Source organism: Balaenoptera ricei, chromosome 8 (assembly GCF_028023285.1).
Source record: "Balaenoptera ricei isolate mBalRic1 chromosome 8, mBalRic1.hap2, whole genome shotgun sequence".
NCBI lineage: Eukaryota > Metazoa > Chordata > Mammalia > Artiodactyla > Balaenopteridae > Balaenoptera > Balaenoptera ricei.
Window position 1 is genome coordinate 22,643,429 of NC_082646.1, and position 21,292 is coordinate 22,664,720.

At 38.9% G+C, this 21,292-nt stretch overlaps 1 protein-coding gene across 4 annotated transcripts in view; it reads left to right on the plus strand.

Annotated features, from left to right (window-relative positions):
- Positions 1-21,292, plus strand: part of SIK2 (salt inducible kinase 2) — a 138,357-nt gene that overhangs the window by 103,957 nt on the left and 13,108 nt on the right. For all 4 annotated transcript variants that reach the window (XM_059930413.1, XM_059930416.1, XM_059930414.1 and 1 more), the window contains exons 5-9: positions 3,734-3,858; positions 4,292-4,415; positions 6,752-6,972; positions 8,573-8,725; positions 19,667-19,831. In XM_059930413.1, the coding sequence (XP_059786396.1) occupies positions 3,734-3,858; positions 4,292-4,415; positions 6,752-6,972; positions 8,573-8,725; positions 19,667-19,831 (788 nt within the window). The remainder of the gene's footprint in view (positions 1-3,733; positions 3,859-4,291; positions 4,416-6,751; positions 6,973-8,572; positions 8,726-19,666; positions 19,832-21,292) is intronic.

The window sequence follows — 21,292 nt, forward strand, 5'->3', positions numbered from 1 at the left end:
AATGAAGGAAGCAATGAATTTGGTTGGTGTGATGAAACAATAAATACCCATTCCACATGAATAAATAGTGATAAGAAAGAAATCCTGGGACTTCCCTGGTAGTCCAGTGGCTAAGACTCCACACTCCCAATGCAGGGGGCCCGGGTTTGATCCCTGGTCAGGGAACTAGATCCCACATGCTGCAACTAAGAGTTCGCATGCCACAACTAAAGATCCCACACGTGGCAACTAAGACCTGGAGCAGCCAAATAAATAATAAATAAATTTTTAGAAAAACATTAAAGAAAAGAAAAAAATCCTGCATAGCTCTGCCGTTTTCGTATTTCATCCCTCTTGCTCGCCCCTCATTTCACTATATGCTTTTAGGCAGAAAGCTGCAGACTGTGAATGAAGCAAATTGTACAGATTCCTGTGAAGAGATAAAAAGGCTTTTATTTTTAAGTGTTTTCCCATTGCCACTTCTTAAACCTGACAATTATTAACCTGCTCAAAAATAGCTACATATCACTGTACCAGAGAAAGACATAAAGGTGGTTAACAGTGAGAGCTCTGTAGTCAGACTTGGTAAGTCTGCAATTTAGTGTAAGCTCTAGCAAGGTACTTAACTTTCTACCCTCACTCTCTCCTAAAATAAGGATACCTCATGGGGTTACTAAGAAGAAATTATCTTAGGAGAGCTTAGATCAGCTTCTGACACTTTTAAAAGAGACAATGACAACGTATTCATTCAGCAAACCTTTATTGAACAGCTGCTGTGTGCTGACAGCATACTAAGTTCTAGGGGTACAGACATATATCATTTCCCCCCTTCTCTACTCTCAAGGAGTTTAGTCTGATAGAGAAGACAGATAAGTAAAACAAGAAGAAGAATTGCTATTCTTCTCTTCTGTTGAGTAGCTTACTCAGTGGCTACCTGTTTATTGAGCACCTGCTTAGTTTCAATAGCAAGCCTAAAGCATTATTATGTTATCTACTTATGATGTAAGTGTACTTATCTACATATACTCACTTATTGTGAGTATATGTTACTCATAATAACTTTGTGAAGTGTAGACAATGTCCCCATTTTGCAAATGAGGAAACCAAGGCTGAGAAATTAAGTAATTTGCCCGAGATCACACAGCTAAGTGGAAAACCCAAGATTTGCCTGACTCCAAAGCTTTCCTTAACCCATACATCAGATGATTACAAATAAAATATTTAAGTGCTTTGACAGGGTTATAGAAGACATCTACATAAATGCTATTATAATAATTTTAATGAACCTGATTTTCTTTCGGTGCTTCTTTTAATGTTCCTACAGACAAAACAGTTCCTGTTTTCTTCAGTTACCTACAGGAAATAGAAGTAACATCTGTTTAGTACCCTTTTTCTTCTAAGTTAACAGGATGCTTTCTTTGTCCCAGATGTGTACAGCCAAGGTTGAGACTAGGCTACTACAGGCACCATGGTTCTTTCCTAGTTTTTGCTCTCTTCCTGCCTATGGAGTGTCCAGTGAGAGAGCCTAGGGGAGTAAAGAGTCCAGGCCGCCTTCCTGACAGACCTCTGTCCCAGTCACTCTTTGAGTTCGTTCTACAAGAGTCGGGGGAGGTTCAGAATGAAGGAGTTCTGGAATGACTCTCTGAAACGTTAAAACATTCCAATGCTATTTAGAGAGTATTCTCAACTTATATGTGCTACAACTCATCCTGTGATTATGGTTTAAAGTACAGCAATTATTGGACCTATTTCATGATCTCCAAACACACTTCCCAGAGCTTCTTGGGCTTTTCTGTGTGAGTGAAAGTAACATTTTCCTCTTTAAATGTTATTTGAACATCTAGTCCTTGGATCATTTGAGAGTATAGTTTTTCTAGAAAATTAGAAACACCTATCAATATGGACACATGGGTTGTGATGTGATGTGAGTGGTTAGTCCTAGAGGTGGAATTGAGAAGATAAGACCTCTCTGACAGTCATTCTGGAAAGCCGAGCATAGGCCTGAACTGCAGTTACGTTGTGGAGGGAGGTGTTCTCATCACCTGGTACTCCTGGATGCCAAGGACAGGCCACAGCTGTGTTCCTCCAGGTTTAGATGCACCATCTCTTTCCCCACATGCACCATCTTTTCTCTTGTGAACCCTTAAGCTTCTCCACACTTTCTTTACCCTTCCTGTGTATTTTCTCAGGACCCTTTTCTCTGAAAGGCAGTAATTGGTAATGATGGCTTTGGGAGCTGACACTTCACATCTACTGTGCTCCAGGAATTTTACATTCTTAGTCTCATTTAATCCTCACGGCATCCTATCTGGGTAGGTGGATTATCCCCACACTTATAGATACAGAAAATAAGGTTCAGGAAAATTAAATAATTTACATAGGGGCCTTGAGGCTAGAAACTGGCAAAACTGGAAATCAGCTGTAGGTCTCCCTAGCTTCATAGATCGTACTCTGCCATGAGGCTGTGGTGTTGGGGATCATGACTGTTTCTGTTACTACTGCTTATGTCAGGGAGCTAAGAGAATGCCTCCCCTAAGGTACCGAAGTGCACCATAGTCTCAGGGTGTGAGTGGAGTGTGAGTTTCTGTTAACTCACTGGATTCCCATAACAACCTGCTGACTCCTATGTTTCAGTGTTACAACTGGGGAGACTGAGACTCGCAAAGACTGATCGCATGTCACACAGCCAGTCAGTCTGGCGCTGGAGACTTGTTCCAGTTCCCTTGGGGCACCACCGAAAGCTCACTCTCCGTGCAGGGCGTACACCAGCCAGAGCAGAGCCAGTTCCCGTCACTGAGGTGTAGCCTTCAGCCAGGAGTCTGTTGCAGCATGAGACATTTTGGCTCTAACTTGCAAAACAACAGGAATTTGTTCCTTCACTAAGACCATGCGACTGTGTGAAGGCTTAGCAAAAGAGCACAAGCTTGCGTTTATACCAAATCTCACTGCATTTGTCTTATGCCGTAACTTTCATGCATATTGAAGGCATCTGAGTACAGTGTTTCCAGAGGGCATGCTGTTTATCAAAGCTGCAGATTCAGTGTGACTAATATCATAAGGGGAAGGCCATTAACTATTTTGAAGTATAATGCCACTGCATTCCATAAATGAGTAAACAAGTGACATTGGTGATAGGTGGCCTGTGGCTGGACCACATGGCCATTGCATGTTAATGAGCTATTCAGATGAGTATCTGCCTAATTCAGGATGTGCGGGCCAACACTTAGAGAGTTGTTACTTAGGAAACTCTGTCCTCAGTTGCCTTAAAAGGTTATTTATCTTGCTAGCCTGGGGCTGTGAGAGCAGCCAGTCCCTTGGTTGTGTTTAGGTAAATATCTTAGAGTTTTACTCATTTGTTTCTTTTTTTATAAACCATATAAGCTCAAGAGCTCTTAATCATGGAGTAATTGAAATTCTAAGATTATCAAATTCAAGTTGATTGTCCATATCAGTGGATTTTTCTTTCAGCCTTAAAAATACAAGAGATAAAGTCTTTTTCCAGCCTCTCGCTCATTCTCTTTGAGAAGAAAACTTAATTCATTAACACATTCATTCAACAAATATTTACTGAATACTTAATATTTGCTATTCATTGTGCTAAGTGCTAAGGAAACGTCATAAGATACATGCCGTCGCATTCCCACAGAGTGAATAGTAGTGATATTGTTAATATAGCATATTATAAAATTATTATGAGAAATTCAGTATAGTTTGAGAGCATAGATGAAAGTAACATTTATTTCCATCCCAATAGATTTCGGTTTTGGAAATTTCTTTAAAAGTGGTGAACTGCTGGCAACATGGTGTGGCAGCCCCCCTTATGCAGCCCCAGAAGTCTTTGAAGGGCAGCAGTATGAAGGACCACAGCTGGATATTTGGGTATTTCTTTGCTTTGCTGTGTTAAATGCATCTATAATGATAATACTTGGTACTCTGGCCCATCTCGGAATCTCTCGGTACCTAACACATAGTCAATAGTTCATACTTTCCCTGTCCACTGGACTATAATTAGTCAGAGCATCTTGAATTAGATTCTAGGAAAGAATTTCTAGGGAAAGATGTTATCATCCTAATATCTGCAATGATTTAAAGTTTAGTAATCAAAATGATTTAATTCTTTTGGTATTTATTATAGGATGCTTTATTGCACTGGTCAGCATTTCAGATTTTTTTTTTTTAATTCTGAGAAAATAGTAAATTCAAACAGGAATTTTTCAGTCCATATGATTTTAAGAGCCCTGAGGATATTTAGGAAAACAAAGAGTGTTTGAAGTTCTCAGTAGAAAAGAGACTGCATTGTTTTCTTCCCTAGAGCATGGGAGTTGTTCTTTACGTCCTTGTCTGTGGAGCTCTACCTTTTGATGGACCGACTCTTCCAATTTTGAGGCAGAGAGTGTTAGAAGGAAGATTCCGGATTCCGTATTTCATGTCAGAAGGTAACAACCTGTTTATCTTAAAATTATGCTTTACAGAATTTGTTCTGCAAATGAGTGCCTAAACAAAGCCTTCTCTTTTTCTAAGTTTGGGTGCCAAATAAAGTGACCGAGTCACTTTAAAAGCTGTAGAAATAAGTAACCCCTTCCATGAAGGTGAGAGAGATTCTAGCCTTCCTACTCATAACTGGAAACAGAAAGTTTCCCAGATTAAGAACAGCAAGTCTTCCCATTTACCCTTGTCTATAAATGTCCCAGGTTTATTTATATTTTTTATATATATTTATTGGAGTATAAATGCTTTACAATGTTGTGTTAGTTTCTGCTGTACAACAAAGTGAATCAGCTATATGCATACATATATCCCCATATCTCCTCCACCTTGCATCTCCCTCCCACCCTCCCTACCCCACTGCTCTAGGTCATCACAAAACATCCAGCTGATCTCCCTGTGCTATGCAGCAGCTTCCCGCTAGCCATCCGTTTTACATTTGGTAGTGTCAATGTGTCAGTGCTACTCTCTCACTTCGTCCCAGCTTACCCTCGCCCCCCCCGCCTGTGTCCTCAATTCCATTCTCTAGTAGGGCTGCATCTTTATTCCTGCCCTGCTACTAGGTTCATCAGTATTGTTTTTTTAGATTCCATATATGTGTGTTAGCATACGGTATTTGTTTTTCTCTTTCTGACTTACTTAACTCTGTATGACAGACTCTAGGTCTATACACCTCATTACAAATGACCCAATTTCGTTCCTTTTTATGGCTGAGTAATATTCCATTGTATATATGTACCACATCTTCTTTATCCATTCATCTGTCAGCAGACATTTAGGTTACTTCCATGTCCTGGCTATGGTAAATAGTGCTGCAGTGAAAATTGTGGTACATGTATCTTTTTGAATTACGGTTTTCTCAGGGTATATGCCTAGTTGTGGGATTGCTGGGTGATATGGTAGTTCTATTTTTAGTTTTTTAAGGAACCTCCATACTGTTCTCCATAGTGGCTGTATCAATTTACATTCCCACCAACAGTGCAGGAGGGTTCCCTTTTCTCCACACCCTCTCTAGCATTTATTGTTTGTAGATTTTTTGATGATGGCCATTCTGACCGGTGTGAGGTGATACCTCATCTTTTCCGACCACAAGGCTAGGAGACTAGATATCAATTACAGGAAAAAAACTAAAAAATACAAACACATGGAGGCTAAACAATACGCTACTAAACAACCAGGTTTATTTTAGACTTAGAGAAACATTTTGTAGATACAGATTCACAACCATTTCACTCTAAGTATGAAATGGATTTTCCCACATCTTTTGGTGGGAGGTTACAAAATTAAATTTTTTAATTAAATTTAAAACCAACTAGCGAAACTATTGAATTAAGATGAAGTGCCATAATCCCTTCCACTCTTGTATTGGCTTGCTGCATGGGCAGCAGTTAAATTTACTCAGTTTAGATTTTGGTTTTCATCCTTAACTTGCTTGTTCCTGGTAACAGAAGTAATGTTCTAGTAGTTAAGAGGATAGATTTTGGAACCAGACCACCTGGTTTTCATCCTGAGTCCACCACTTACTGGCAGTCTGGCCTTGGCAAGTTATATCTCTGTGCTTCAGTTTCCTCAGTCTATAAAATGGAAATAACAATAGTTTCTAACAGGGGTATTGTGGGGATTAATTAAATTAAGCTCTGTAAAGCTCTTAGCATGGTGCCTAGAACATAGCAAGTGATAAAAGGCTAGTTTATGTGGGGGTAGTAAAGAATATGATGTCAGCTCAGAGAATAAGCTAGTGCCCAGGGTTGCAGCAGTGCAGTTTACTTAGTGTCATCAGAAGTGACTAGTGTTTCATGTACATTTTTCTCAGTTGCACTGATACGGAGAATAGCAACAGTCCCTTGGAGAACTCTGGCCTCACTTAATAGCCTTAGTGTATCAGCCTCGGAAGTGACTGTAAGGAACTGTTTATTATTTGCTTTTTCTAGGAAGAAGGCTTGTTTTTTTCTTTAGTGGAAATCTAAGTCTGTGTCTAGATATTGTAAGTTGAGAAATTCAGTAAAAAGATTCATTAAGACAGAATTGAATAGACCTACACCCTCCTGTTTTTTCTTAAGTATTCATTCACAGTGATGGTTAATTTTGTGTGCCAGCATTCATCATGTGAACTTGACAAATACGAGTAGCCTTCAGGTATTCATTTATTCATTTGACCTTCTGCTTTCCAGTGGGCACTGTGGAGGATACAAAGATTAACACCATTGTACAAAGTCACATGAGTCAAGTAAATACCCCAAAGTGCAAGGTGATTTACGTGACTTTTGTAACATTGTGTTTTCTGTAGATTGTGAGCACCTTATTCGAAGGATGTTGGTCCTAGACCCGTCCAAACGGCTAACCATAACTCAAATCAAGGAGCATAAGTGGATGCTCGTAGAAGTTCCTGTACAGAGACCTGTTCTCTATCCACAAGGGCAAGAAAATGAGCCATCCATTGGGGAGTTTAATGAACAGGTTCTGCGATTGATGCACGGCCTTGGAATAGATCAACAGAAAACCATTGAGGTAAAGTGGTCAGAGATTCGACTAAAGAAATTTTAGGACTCTGTTGTACTTAGTAACTTGAAATTTCATGCTCATACCTGTCATCCTGGTCTTTTAGCCATCCCAGTACCTAGGCCTGCTGTTCAGTGTTCCCTGAAGATTTCATCACACTATATTTATGTTTGCTTTTAATCAATATAAAAATTCCTCCCTTTGCCCCAACTGCCAAAAAAATTCAAAAGGAAGTGTTTATATAGGATTGAGAAAAGACAAAGATGGAAGCTTAGCAAATACAAAGTAGAAAGTTTCTTCTAAGATGAAACATGAAGTTCTGTACAGGTAATAAGCTAGTTTATATGGAACGTAAATGTGCAGATATGGAACAAGGCTGAGGGCTGAGCAGGAAACAAGAAGGGTAGGCATCGGGTTTAGGTTGTGAACTGAAGAAACTCAGAAGGCAAAAACAGGTGGATTCCTGATTTGGAAGTTTTATGGGTCATAGAACTGAAAAGGTCATGAACATGGGAAATTCCTTGGCAGCTTTGTTTCTGTCCTTTAACAGCTGGCATGTGCATAGGATATACATATTTTTTAATACCCCCGCAACAGGCAAAGAACAAACAGTGCTTTTCAGGATGAAGCATGACAAGAAAGACTATAAAACGCCCCCCTGTGAAGATAAAGTGCTCCAAACTGTGCTGCCTTTTCCTTCATTGTAGCCATAAATGAAACCAGACTGCTTTCCTGCTTTGCTCATCACGTGCTTAGCGAGGCTTTTTTGTACTTGCCCTTGAAGGCAGCTGTGAGTGCAGTTCCCCTGGCCTGTGATGTTTGCTACCAGTGCTCTGCATCTGAGCTGCACTGTACAGCACTCATGCAGCCTGTCATGTGGAATTAGACGCCAAAGGATCCGTTGTTCTTCTGTTCCGTTAATATCCTGGGAGAGCTGGCCAGCTAGGGATGTGAAAAATTGGGAAGCGACTTTATTTTCAAGGTTTCAAGAGGGTTGGACTGCAAAAACAAGAGGAAAATATTACCTAAGAACGGAGACCCAGCGTCTCTCAACGTAGCATCCAGATGTCATTCTCCAGCCCAAAATAATCACCAGAAATTTCCCCAAAGACTTTAATCATTGACTTCAGGATTTACAATGGTTTGGACTTGTGTCGAGGCTGTGGAATTAGAGCCTCTGGGCTCAGGTTACTAACCAACCTTACAGCCTAGTTGCAGCTATGAGATGGGACCATATGACAGCATTGGGGAATGTCTGCATGAGACAATGATGGCATTTTCTCTGAATGCAGAAAAATAAATGGATCCTATTAACGTAAAAGAGCCATTCAAGTCATTCAGAGGTATCATCCTTTATACAGTTAATGAAGTTATCTGTCTTCTATTCTAAATTCTGGAATAGCTTTCGTTTTGAGGCATACTTGGCTTGTTACTTTGCTTGTTTTTAAGAACACATGGCATCTTCCCTCCTTTTTTAATTCATTTTCCAAATTTTATTGAAGTATAGTTGATTTACAATGTTGTGTTTTTCCCTCATTTTTTAGAAAGGTTTAAATCATTGAATTGGTTTTTATGGTTCTCTGCCTTTGGCACTTGTATTCTCTTCCAGGCTTTGCAGAACAAGAGCTATAACCACTTTGCTGCCATCTATTACTTGTTGGTGGAGCGTCTGAAATCACATAGGAGCAGTTTTCCTGTGGAGCAGAGACTTGATGCCCGCCAGCGTCGGCCTAGCACCATCGCCGAACAAACAGTTGCCAAGGTAACACCCCATTAGCCAATAGTCTTATCTTTGCATGTGCCTGTTCACATGTTTGACACATTTTTCATCGTGTAGTACAAAGGGTTAGGATTTCATCCTCTACACCTTGTTTTTCTGTAAAGTTTTTTTCTGTCGTCGTTCACTAGATCCTCAAATGTTTTATCATCTTCCTATTTTTAAGGATTAAGTTTATTTCAAACAGTTTTTTTCTTTAAGAGATTTCTCATTTTTTTTATCATTCACTTATGTTAAGAATTATTGTAACTAGCCTGTACATTCAATTTCATTTAACAAATTTTTATTGCAGGTTTACTATGTAAGCTTCTTTTATTAGGCACTACGGGGAAGAGGATGTATAAAAGAGTCGTTGCCCTCAGAGTCATTACATTATAGAAGCAAAATAACACAACATCACGAATAACCATCCTTCAAAATAGAGAAAGGGCAAAATTTAGAAGATGCTGTGAATATCATTTTGATAGAGAAAACCTTTTTTAAAAAAAGGGCAAAGGGGAGAGAGATGCATCTGATTGGGAAGGCTTTCTGGGAGAGGCGGCACTTAAGGTAGAGCTTCGCAGCTGTGTAGGACTTTGTTAGGGAGAGGCAGTGGTTAAAGGCATTATACGTAGACAGAAGCAGTGTGAGCAGAAGTACTCAAGTGGGCAAGCGTAGGACTTTTTCAAATTAATTCACTTGAATTAAAGAATAGGGAAATGAAAGAGTTGGCGTGCTAAGTTGAAGCCATGTTGTGAAGGGCTTTGAATGCCAAGGTAAAGAGTTTACTAATAATTCAGGAAGAAACGAGGAACTACTGAAGACTGTTAAGCAAAAAAGTGATAAAGCTATATCCATACTTCAAGCCAGCAATTTGGTAACATTGGGAAGGATAGATTGGCTAGGGAAGAGAAGAAATTTGGAGAGAGCTGTTAGGAGATGATTATAGTAGTTGAGATGAGAAATACTGAAGACTTGAGCTAATACTGTGCCAGTGGAAGAAGACAGGAAGGGGGAAGTGTAAGGAACATTTCAGAGGTAGACTCTGGATGAACTTAGCACTGATCTGGAGAGGCAGCTCAATGTGATGGTTTAAAGCAGGGACTCAGGCACATCCCACATTCTGCCGTTTCCTGCTGTGGACCTTAAAAAAGTTACTTGAGGTCTTTCTCTGCCTCAGTTTCCCAAGCTTTAAAATGAGAATAATTATAGGATGTTAAGACGTTTAAGTTAGGTAGTAATTGTTCAGCATTTAGAACAGTGCTATATAAGTGTTTGTTATATAAAGTAATAAATAAATGTTGGGGAGGAAGGGACGACAAATTAGAGATGACTCCATTGTTGAGCCCAAGGCTGAGAGAGTCGTGGTGGCAGAGACTCAGCTGCTTACAAGGAACAATGGATCTGAGTCCCTGGAGAGAGGCTAAGGCTTAGGAGAACTGGGAGATCACCTGCATAGAGGTTGAGAAGAGGAGTGGTTCGTTCACATGATCTATTAGGATTTCCATCTACTTACGTGAGTACTTACTTTATTTAAAGTGCAAGTAAGAATCATAGTAGGGGACTTTAACACCCCACTATCACCAATGGACATATCATCCAAAATGAAAATAAATAAAGAAACACAAGCTTTAAATGATACATTAAACAAGAAGGACTTAATTGGTATTTATAGGACATTCCATCCAAAAACAACAGAATATACTTTCTTCTCAAGTGCTTATGGAACATTCTCCAGGATAGATCATATCTTGGGTCACAAATCAAGCCTTGGTAAATTTAAGAAAATTGAAATCATATCAAGTATCATTTCCGACCACAGTGCTATGAGACTAGATATCAATTACAGGAAAAAATCTGGAAAAAATACAAATACATGGAGGATAGACAATACACTACTTAGTAACCAAGAGATCACTGAATAAATCAAAGAGGAAATCAAAAAATACCTAGAAACAAATGACAATGAAAACATGATGACGCAAAACCTATGGGACGCGGCAAAAGCAGTTCTAAGAGGGAGGTTTATAGCAATACAATCCTACCTCAAGAAACAAGAAATATCTCAAATAAACAACCTAACCTTGCACCTAAAGCAATTAGAGAAAGAAGAACAAAAAAACCCCAAAGCCAGCAGAAGGAAAGAAATTATAAAGATCAGGTCAGAAATAAATGAAAAAGAAATGAAGGAAACAATAGCAAACATCAATGAAACTAAAAGCTGGTTCTTTGAGAAGATAAACAAAATTGATAAACCATTAGCCAGACTCATCAAGAGAAAAAGGGAGAAGACTCAAATCAATAGAATTAGAAATGAAAAAGGAGAAGTAACAAGTGACACTGCAGAAATACAAAGGATCATGAGAGATTACTACAAGCAACTCTTTGCCAATCAAATGGACAACCTGGAAGAAATGGACAAATTCTTAGAAATGCACAACCTCCCAAGACTGAACCAGGAAGAAATAGAAAATATGAACAGACCAATCACAAGCACTGAAATTGAAACTGTGATTAAAAATCTTCCAACAAACAAAAGCCCAGGACCAGATGGCTTCACAGGCAAATTCTATCAAACATTTAGAGAAGAGCTAACACCTATCCTTCTCAAACTCTTCCAAAATATAGCAGAGGGAGGAACACTCCCAAACTCATTCTACAAGGCCACCATCACCCTGATACCAAAACCAGACAAAGATGTCACAAAGAAAGAAAACTCCAGGCCAATATCACTGATGAACATACATGCAGAAATCCTCAACAAAATACTAGCAAACAGAATCCAACAGCACATTAAAAGGATCATACACCATGATCAAGTGGAGTTTATCCCAGGAATGCAAGGATTCTTCAACATATGCAAATCAATCAATGTGATACACCATATTAACAAATTGAAGGAGAGAAACCATATGATCATCTCAATAGATGCAGAAAAAGCTTTTGACAAAATTCAACACCCATTTATGATAAAAACCCTCCAGAAAGTAGGCATAGAGGGAACTTACCTCAACATAATAAAGGCCATATATGACAAACCCACAGCCAACATCGTTCTCAATGGTGAAAAATTGAAACCATTTCCACTAATATCAGGGAAAAGACAAGTTGCCCACTCTCACCACTATTATTCAACATAGTTTTGGAAGTTTTAGCCACAGGAATCAGAGAAGAAAAAGAAATAAAAGGAATCCAAATCGGAAAAGAAAAGTAAAACTGTCACTGTTTGCAGATGACATGAGAGAATCCTAAAGATGCTACCAGAAATCTACTAGAGCTAATCAATGAATTTGGTAAAGTAGCAGGATACAAAATTAATGCACAGAAATCTCTTGCATTCCTATACACTAATGATGAAAAATCTGAAAGAGAAATTAAGGAAACACTCCCATTTACCACTGCAACAAAAAGAATAAAATACCTAGGAATAAACCTACCTAAGGAGACAAAAGACCTGTATGCAGAAAACTATAAGACACTGATGAAAGAAATTAAAGATGATACAAACAAATGGAGAGATATACCATGTTCTTGGATTGGAAGAGTCAACATTGTGAAAATGACTATACTACCCAAAGCAATCTACAGATTCAGTGCAATCCCTATCAAACTACCAATGGCATTTTTCACAGAACAAGGACAAAAAATTTCACAATTTGTATGGAAACACAAAAGATCCCGAATAGCCAAAGCAATCTTGAGAAAGAAAAACGGAGGTGGAGGAATCAGACTCCTGGACTTCAGACTATACTACAAAGCTACAGTAATCAAGACAGTATGGTACTGGCACAAAAACAGAAATATAGACCAATGGAACAGGATAGAAAGCCCAGAGATAAACCCATGCACATTATGGTCACCTTGTCTTTGATAAAGGAGGCAAGAATATACAATGGAGAAAAGACAGCCTCTTCAATAAGTGCTGGGGAAACTGGACAGCTACATGTAAAAGAATGAAATTAGAACACTCCCTAACACCATACACAAAAAGAAACTCAAAATGGATTAGAGACCTAAATATAAGGCCAGACACTATCAAACTCTTAGAGGAAAACATAGGCAGAACACTCTATGACATAAATCACAGCAAAATCCTTTTTGACCCACCTAGAGAAATGGAAATAAAACCAAAAATAAACAAATGGGACCTAATGAAACGTCAAAGCTTTTGCACAGCAAAGGAAACCATAAACAAGATGAAAAGACAACCCTCAGAATGGGAGAAAATATTTGCAAACGAAGCAACTGACAGAGGATTGATCTCCAAAATTTACAAGCAGCTCATGCAGCTCAATATCAAAAAAAGAAACAACCCAATCCAAAAATGGGCAGAAGACCTAAATAGACATTTCTCCAGAGAAGATATACAGGTCACCAACAAGCACGTTAAAGTATGCTCAACATCACTAATCATTAGAGAAATGCAAATCAAAACTACAATGAGGTGTCACCTCACACTGGTCAGAATGGCCATCATCAAAAAATCTACAAACAATAAATGCTGGAGAGGGTGTGGAGAAAAGGGAACCCTCTTGCACTGTTGGTGGGAATGTAAATTGATACAGCCACTATGGAGAACAGTATGGAGGTTCCTTAAAAAACAAAAACTAGGACTACCATACGACCCAGCAATCCCACTACTGGGCATATACGCTGAGAAAACCATAATTCAAAAAGAGTCATGTACCACAGTGTTCATTGCAGCACTATTTACAATAGCCAGGACATGGAAGCAACCTAAGTGTTCATCGACAGATGAATGGTTAAAGAAGATGTGGCACATATATACAATGGAATATTACTCAGCCATAAAAAAATGACATTGAGTTATTTGTAGTGAGGTGGATGGACCTAGAGTCTGTCATACAGAGTTAAGTAAGTCAGAAAGAGAAAAACGAATACCGTATGCTAACACATATATATAGAATCTAAAAGAAAAAAAATGGTTCTGAAGAACCTAGGGGCAGGACAGGAATAAAGACACAGACATAGAGAATGGACTTGAGCACATGGAGAGTGGGAAGGGTAAGCTGGGAGGAATTGAGAGAGTGGCATGGACAAATATACACTACCAAATGTAAAATCAATAGCTAGTGGGAAGCAGCCACATAGCACAGGGAGATCAGCTCGATGCTTTGTGTCCACCTAGAGCGGTGGGATAAGGAGGATAGGAGGGAGACGCAAGAGGGAGGAGATATGGGGATATATGTATATGTATAGCTGATTCACTTTGTTATAAAGCAGAAACTAACCATTGCAGAGCAATTATACTCCAATAAAAATGTTTAAAAAATAAATAAATAAAATTAGATAAATAAAAATAAAATGCAAGTAAGAGCAAAAGAGTTTTCACTTTGTATTTTTTGTTTGGCAGTTTTACAAAATTTATAGAATTATAATAGAATTTTGCATTGGCTTCTACAGAATATGTGAAAAAGAAACCCCAGGAAATTAAAATCGCCTTGATTTTAATAGGTAAATGGTGTACCTTGTTATACATATTTTAATATCTAATATAATGTGAATATTGATACTAATGTGAGTAAAATAATATATCAATAAAGTTCCAGATATTTGGGTTGAAGTATCTCTGAGCACTTGGGATCCTTCAGAGTCGAGTGGTATGGCTTTCAAGATAGAGAGGAGGGAGATAAAATGAGGATTCCTAAGTTGGGGTAGTAATAGTGAAATGGAGGGTTCCCCTTCCCTCTGGAAAATGCTGCCAGGCGGAAGGATAGGAAGCAGGAAAGACCCCATGCTGAGCAGCTTCCCTCCCGAGTCTCTTTATTCTTCTGAAACATTACACAAGTGAGGGTTACATAAACGATTGCTCCTGAGCACACGCATATGTTATTGTACATGATTTCCTTTCATATCGAAACTTGAAGCAAATTCCTTAGATCTCAAGTTATATTTCATTTGGCTTGGGGCTTCTTATGTTTGATCATTTTTTTTATTACCAAGCACCCCATGAGTTCTTCTCATTTTATGCATTGATCCAAGTTATCATAGAAAGCTATTTACTGTGACTTAAAATGTTTCTAATTCAAATAGCCATCTTCAGTGCTCATTCAGAAACTTGTCTTGAGTGCCATCTGGATGCTAAGAATCAGGCACTGGGGTTGAAGAAGATCTCCCTTCCCTACGAGACTTCACATTCTAATGTTTAGTATTGAACTTGTTAAAAAATAGATTTCTCTGTTTTTATGACTATAAATATGCTTAAAGTTTTAGTAGAGCCTTCTCCCTTGAATTCTTTGATGTTCTACTATCTTTTTAAAGAAGTGGCACTTGTTACTTGATAGAGTGATAAGGAACTGGGGAAATCACAAGATCCTTTGCAGAGATCACATGACTTGTGCAATCAAGCAGACTTTGGGTTCCATACTGAGCTGAGTGACTTCAACAAGTCAGCATCTCTGAGCTCCAGGGTCCTTAACTATAAAATGGAAATAGCAATACCTACTTCATAAGTTTGCTACAAAGATAAAATTGATTAATTGATACCAGCAGTTCCGTTCAGATAGAGCACTTATGTGCCAGGCACAGTCCCAGCCATCATGGTTTCACAGGTACCCAGGAAACAGTCCCTGCCCTTAAGGAATTTATGGTATAGTGATGAACAACCCATGATTACTACTTAGAAAACATTGAGATTCCCATCTTAGATGGATTTAGAGTACTTATATTTGCCACATAATGTACAGGAAATGTTACATCTAATTGACTGCAGGTGACTATTTTTTAAAAATATGCCTTTTTCTTGTGAATTCTAACTACTAGTTTTTAATAGTCCTTCCACTCCAACTTTCCATCAACTGTAAGTAGACTAGAATGAAACACTCATCCCAGTTCTTCTTTAATTACTGATTAGAGGTTGCCTTCCACAGCTGTAAGAAAAAGTCAGCTAGGGCTGCTGTTAACAAAGCACCACAGACTGGGCAGCTTCAACAACAGAGTTTATGTTTTCACAGTTTTAGAGGCTGGAAGTCCAAGATCAAGGGGCCATCAGGGTTCTGGTGAGGACTCTCTTCCTGGCTTGTAGACGGCCACCTTCTCACTGTGTGCTCGCACATCCTCTTCTCTGCACATGCAGGAAGAGAGATCTCTGGTATCTCATCCTCTTCTTAGAGGGACACCAGTCCTTTTGCATTAGGTCCCCACCCTTATGACCTCATTTAACCTTAATTACCTCCTTAAAGGCCCTGTCTACAGATATAGTCACATTGAGTGTTAGGGCTTCAACATATAGATGGGGGCGGGGGCAGCGGGCACAATTCTGTCCATAATAAGCATATTCCTATGGGACCAGTGAAGATTTTTCCCATAGGAGAAAATGTTATTTTCATTTTAATGGTGCCGGAAAGCATAAAATCAGAAGAAGAGATTCAAGACAGTAAACATATGATCTAAAAAGTCATCACAGTTAGTGGACATGGTCATTGTTTATGGCCACTCTTTTTTTTTTTAATTTATTTTTTTATTGAAGTATAGTTGATTTACAATGTTGTGTTAATTTCTGCTGTACAGAAAAGTGACTCAGTTATACACATATATACACTGTTTTTTATATTCTTTTTCATTATGATTTATCCCAGGATACTGAATATAGTTCCCTTGCTGTTTATCCATTCTGTACGTAATAGTTCACATCTACTATCCCCAGACTCCCAGTCCGTCCTCCCCTACCTCCCCTCCACTTTGGTAACCACAAGTCTGTGCTCTATGCCTGTGAGTCCCTTTCTGTTTTGTAGATAGGTTCATTTGTGCCATATTTTAGATTCTACGTATAAGTGATATCATATGGTATTTGTCTCTTTCTGACTTTCTTCATTTGGTATGATAATCTCTAGTTGCATCCATGTTGCTGCAAATGGCATTATTTCGTTCTTTTTTATGGCCGAGTAGTATTCCATTGTATATATGTACCACATCTTCTTTATCCATTCCTCTGTCGATTTACATTTAGGTTGTTTCCGTGTCTTGGCGATTGTAGATAGTGCTGCTATGAACATAGGGGTGCATGTATCTTTTTGAATTATAGTTTTGTCTGGATATATACCCAGAAGTGGGATTGCTGGATCATATGGTAATTCTATTTTTAGCTTCCTGAGGAACCTCCATACTGTTTTCCATATTGGCTGCACCAACTTACATACCGACCAGTGTAAGAGGGTTCCCTTTTCTCCACACGCTCTCCAGAATTTGTTATTTGTAGACTTTTTAATGATGGCCATTCTGACCGGTGTGTGGTGATATCTCAGTGTAGGTTTTGTTTTGTTTTTTTTTAATTTATTTATTTATTTTTGGCTGTGTTGGGTCTTCGTTTCTGTGCGAGGGCTTTCTCTAGTTGCGGCGAGCGGGGGCCACTCTTCATCGCGGTGCGCGGGCCTCTCACTGTCACGGCCTCTCTTGTTGCGGAGCACAGGCTCCAGACGCACAGGCTCAGTAGTTGTGGCTCACGGGCCCAGTTGCTCTGCGGCATGTGGGATCTTCCCAGACCAGGGCTCGAACCTGTGTCCCCTGCATTGGCAGGCAGATTCTCAACCACTGCACCACCAGGAAAGCCCCTCAGTGTAGTTTTGATTTGCATTTCTCTAATAATTAGCGATGTTGAGCATCTTTCCATGTGCCAATTGTGTTTATGGCCACTCTTGGAGAAACTGGTAATATCTGCTTGCTTGGGATATTAATCAACCATCTATTTATTATAATAACATATTCTTTAATCAGATCTTTAGTGCTGGGCATGCTATTTGAATATTTATACTCTAACTTGTGCCAAAAAGACTTCTTTAATCCCGTTAGTGATTCCAAGAATCCTAAAAAGCAGACCCCTGAATCTTATCACTGTATTTCCTATGAAGCAGCTGCCACAATAAAATGTGTTATTTCTCTGTCCTTACGAAGTTCACAGTAAGTTATTGTAGTCCAGGTTGGATGTGAAAGGAAAATGTGTTATGCTTGGTCTGGCCCAGCACAATCCTGCCATTTAAAAAGTCACAGCTAACAAGAGGGAGGGAGTGAGAAGAACAACATATCATAGTTATCATGTTGGTATCTCATTTCCAGGGCAGTGTCTACAGGTAGCGCTTTGCCCTAATAAGGAGCAGTCTAATAAATTTGGGAAACAGAAATCAAAGTTCAGCTTTATCCTTTGATTGAAAAGCCAATGATAAGGGTAAGAAGAATGTATCAAATATGCTTTATTCGGAAGTTTAAATTTTACATTGTGGCTAAAGAAATTAATTTAAATGACTAATGCTTGAAAGGAAAAAAAAAATGTTTCGTCTTAAAAGTGGCTGAGGATATAGGCCTGAGGAATGATGATATAAGAAAAGCTATTTCTTTGTCATGCTCAGAATAATATACAGTGTATTTTCTGTCTCTTTTTACCATCCATATAATACCAACACTTTGCTATTGCTATTTTGTTCTTCATCTGATGCAGTATATCTAATGATGTTAATGTTGGAATATAAAGTATATTCTAAATATAGTCATAGTCAAGTATAAAGTGTATTTATAACATATTCCCCCATTATTGAAAACCATCAACCTGAAATTTTAACTGGGAACCATTAGATAGTATCTGAGAACAAAACTGTGTATTCATTTTACAGTCTAATTCCTGTATTAAATTATTGTCGTCATTTTAAGACTTTAGAAAGAAGGAGAAAGGAGGAATTAACATTACTGAGTGAAGGACTTCACATGTTGCCTTTTACAGTCCTAACTTCACTGTGAAGTAGATATTATGACGTTTTTTAGAGGCAAAGAAAATAAGATGCAAAGAGTTTAGGTAACTGATTAAGTTCACACAATTAGTAAGTGATGGAACCAGGAATCAAAACCAGGTCTTGGGAAGGGAAAAGCTAGAATCATACCGTTTTTTTCCTTTTCATTTGTTTGAATTTAAAGCTCACCATCCTATATCCCTTAAAGTGACAGTGGCAGAAAAAATACAGGCCATTCCTCTGCCTTTTAGAAAGTGGTATGATGATTGTTCCCTCGGATGTTTTGCAATGTCTGTTATGTTCAAAAGGCATCTAATAAATTATTCTGCTAGTTTTGAAGAGATGGGGAGGAAAGGATTATCCAACGGTTTCATCTTCAAAATCAATTCTTGCCAATTGTCATAAAGGAAACTTCTCTTTTAAATGAGGAAAACTTTGTAATACTTGTTTACTTAGAATTTTTAACAGAGGAGACATGGAGAATGGACTTTCTAGAGTAGGTTGACTTCAGGAACATAACTTGCTCAGCAATAAGCATCTCTGTTTCCACTGGGCAAGCAGGCTGTGTGTGTTTCAGCCTGTGCGTCTCTTTCAAAGTAGGACATTCCTGTCCCCTCCGAGTAGCTGCTGCTTCTCTCTTCTTCCTCTTCACTCACACCCTTTCCAAGAAATATATACCATCTCACCCCGTACCCCACCAAAAAAAAAAAAAAAAAAAGAGAGAGAGAGAGATGCAGGTAGATAGCCCTTATTGCAGTGTACTTTGTATTACAGTTAGTTGTGTGTGTATCTTATCTCTGGTTCAGTTTTGATCTCGTACTCCTAGAGACTGGGACTTCTCTATTCTTCTTTGTATCTTTCCAAGGTAATATATTTAAGGATATAGACAATATATGTTCATTGAATTGAAAAAGAGCATCTTAGATTCCTTACAAAGGCTAGCTTTCCTGTCACCTGTGAAAGTTATGCACTTCATCATGGAACAGGAACGAAATTCTGTACAACCTATCTCAGAATAATTGATTGCTAGACTGCTTCAGATCGATACCTGTACCATGTATGTACTTCATCACATCTTTTCTGGAGTTTCCAACAAATCACTATTTATCCTTTAATTGCATCAGGAAGAACTGTTATATTTCAAGAATTTTGTATATTTATATAGAAAGTATTAATGTTCCCAAACTTTCCATTCTTGCCATATTTACAGACACAAACTGTGGGACTCCCAGTGACGGTGCATTCACCAAACGTGCGAGTGATGCGATCTGCCCTCCTCCCGCAGGCATCCAATGTGGACGCCTTCACGTTTCCAGCATCCGGCTGTCAGGCGGAAGCAGCATTCATGGAGGAAGAGTGTGTCGACACTCCAAAGGTACAGATGTGTTTGAGAGACGCCAAGCTTGTTGGTTGGCTGGAGATTTCAACTCTGTCCACACAAATGTTGTACTTCGGCTTAGCTGAACCTTGTCATTTCCTCAAGTCACTTGGGAGGAGTTTTTTTTGTGCAGAAGACCTGAGAAAAGTATCCAGGCCTAACCTCGCTCTCTCTCCATCTTGTCATTACAACGGTTACGTAACATGTCAGATCTCCTGTGTACTTTTCAGAATCCTTCTTCATTCTCTTTCCTTAACCAATTCCTTCTCTCGAGTTCTAGATCCCGCATAGATTTTGGATTTTTTTTTAAACCAATTGTAATTCTGAAAACAAAAGTATAACTATGGTGCTAAATTGGGCTTTGCCTATGTTATTATGGCCTCTCTTCTGCTGCCTGTGCTGCAGCTACAAAATGATGAGCCATCTTTTTTGGTCGGTTAAACATCTTTTTTTGTCCAGTTTGGACATACTTAAAGGAGATAAGTATTCTGGTGTGCTGCATAAAGTTGGCTTTTAGTATATGGAACATGACAGCTTCCCTCATTTAATGAATATTTATTTAACTTCTAGTTTGTGTTTTATATACTTAGCAACCAGTGATATACAAAGGATCATATTAATGGGCAGGTGTTAGAGTATGTTTAAAATAGACTCTGTTCTTCACTAGCTGTGTGAACTTGGACAAAGTGACTAACTTCTGTGAACCTCCATTTCTCTTGTGTAAAACAACGATACCAACTTTATGAGACTGTTGTGAGGATTAATTGAAAGAATGTGTGTGAGGTTTTGGGCAAATTGTAGATACTCAGCAAATATTGGTTTCCTGTCTTTTTAGCCTCGTTAGGTAATAAAAAGATGACTCAGACATTAGTTCTGCCTCAAAGTTTGTAGTCTAGCAGAAGAGACATGAGGCGTAACTAAAGGTAATGTGCCAGGTACTGAATAAATTGATAAAACATAATTGGTCCCTTAAAGAGATAAAAAAATCAAAGTGCTGCAAGACTAGAAGGAGACGGGGGAGTTGCTTTTAGTTCATTTGATCAGGAATGTCTTTGGTTTAACTGTCAGAGTTGGGAATTGAGAGGAGGGCAGAATCAGGGTGGGTGGAAACTAGGGTGTGATATCTCGGTGGAGGGAAAGGCCTGAGCAACAGCAAACGTCAGGAAAGCCTGGGTCCCTCTGAGTCAGAGCAGGAGCTCAGTGTGGCTGAGGGAGAGGGCATGTGAAGGGAAGTTGTACAAAATAAAGACAAATAGCCTTGCTTTGAATGGCAAGCCAAGGGATAGACTCTTTCTCTAGGTTGGGGCTCTCAACACGGGAACATGTTTCAGTATTATCAAGAGAGTTTTTTCTGGGACTTCCCTGGTGGTCCAGCGGTTAAGACTCTGTGCTCTCAATGGAGGGGGGCCCAGGTTCGATCCCTGGTCACGGAACTAGATCCCACATGCCACAACTAAG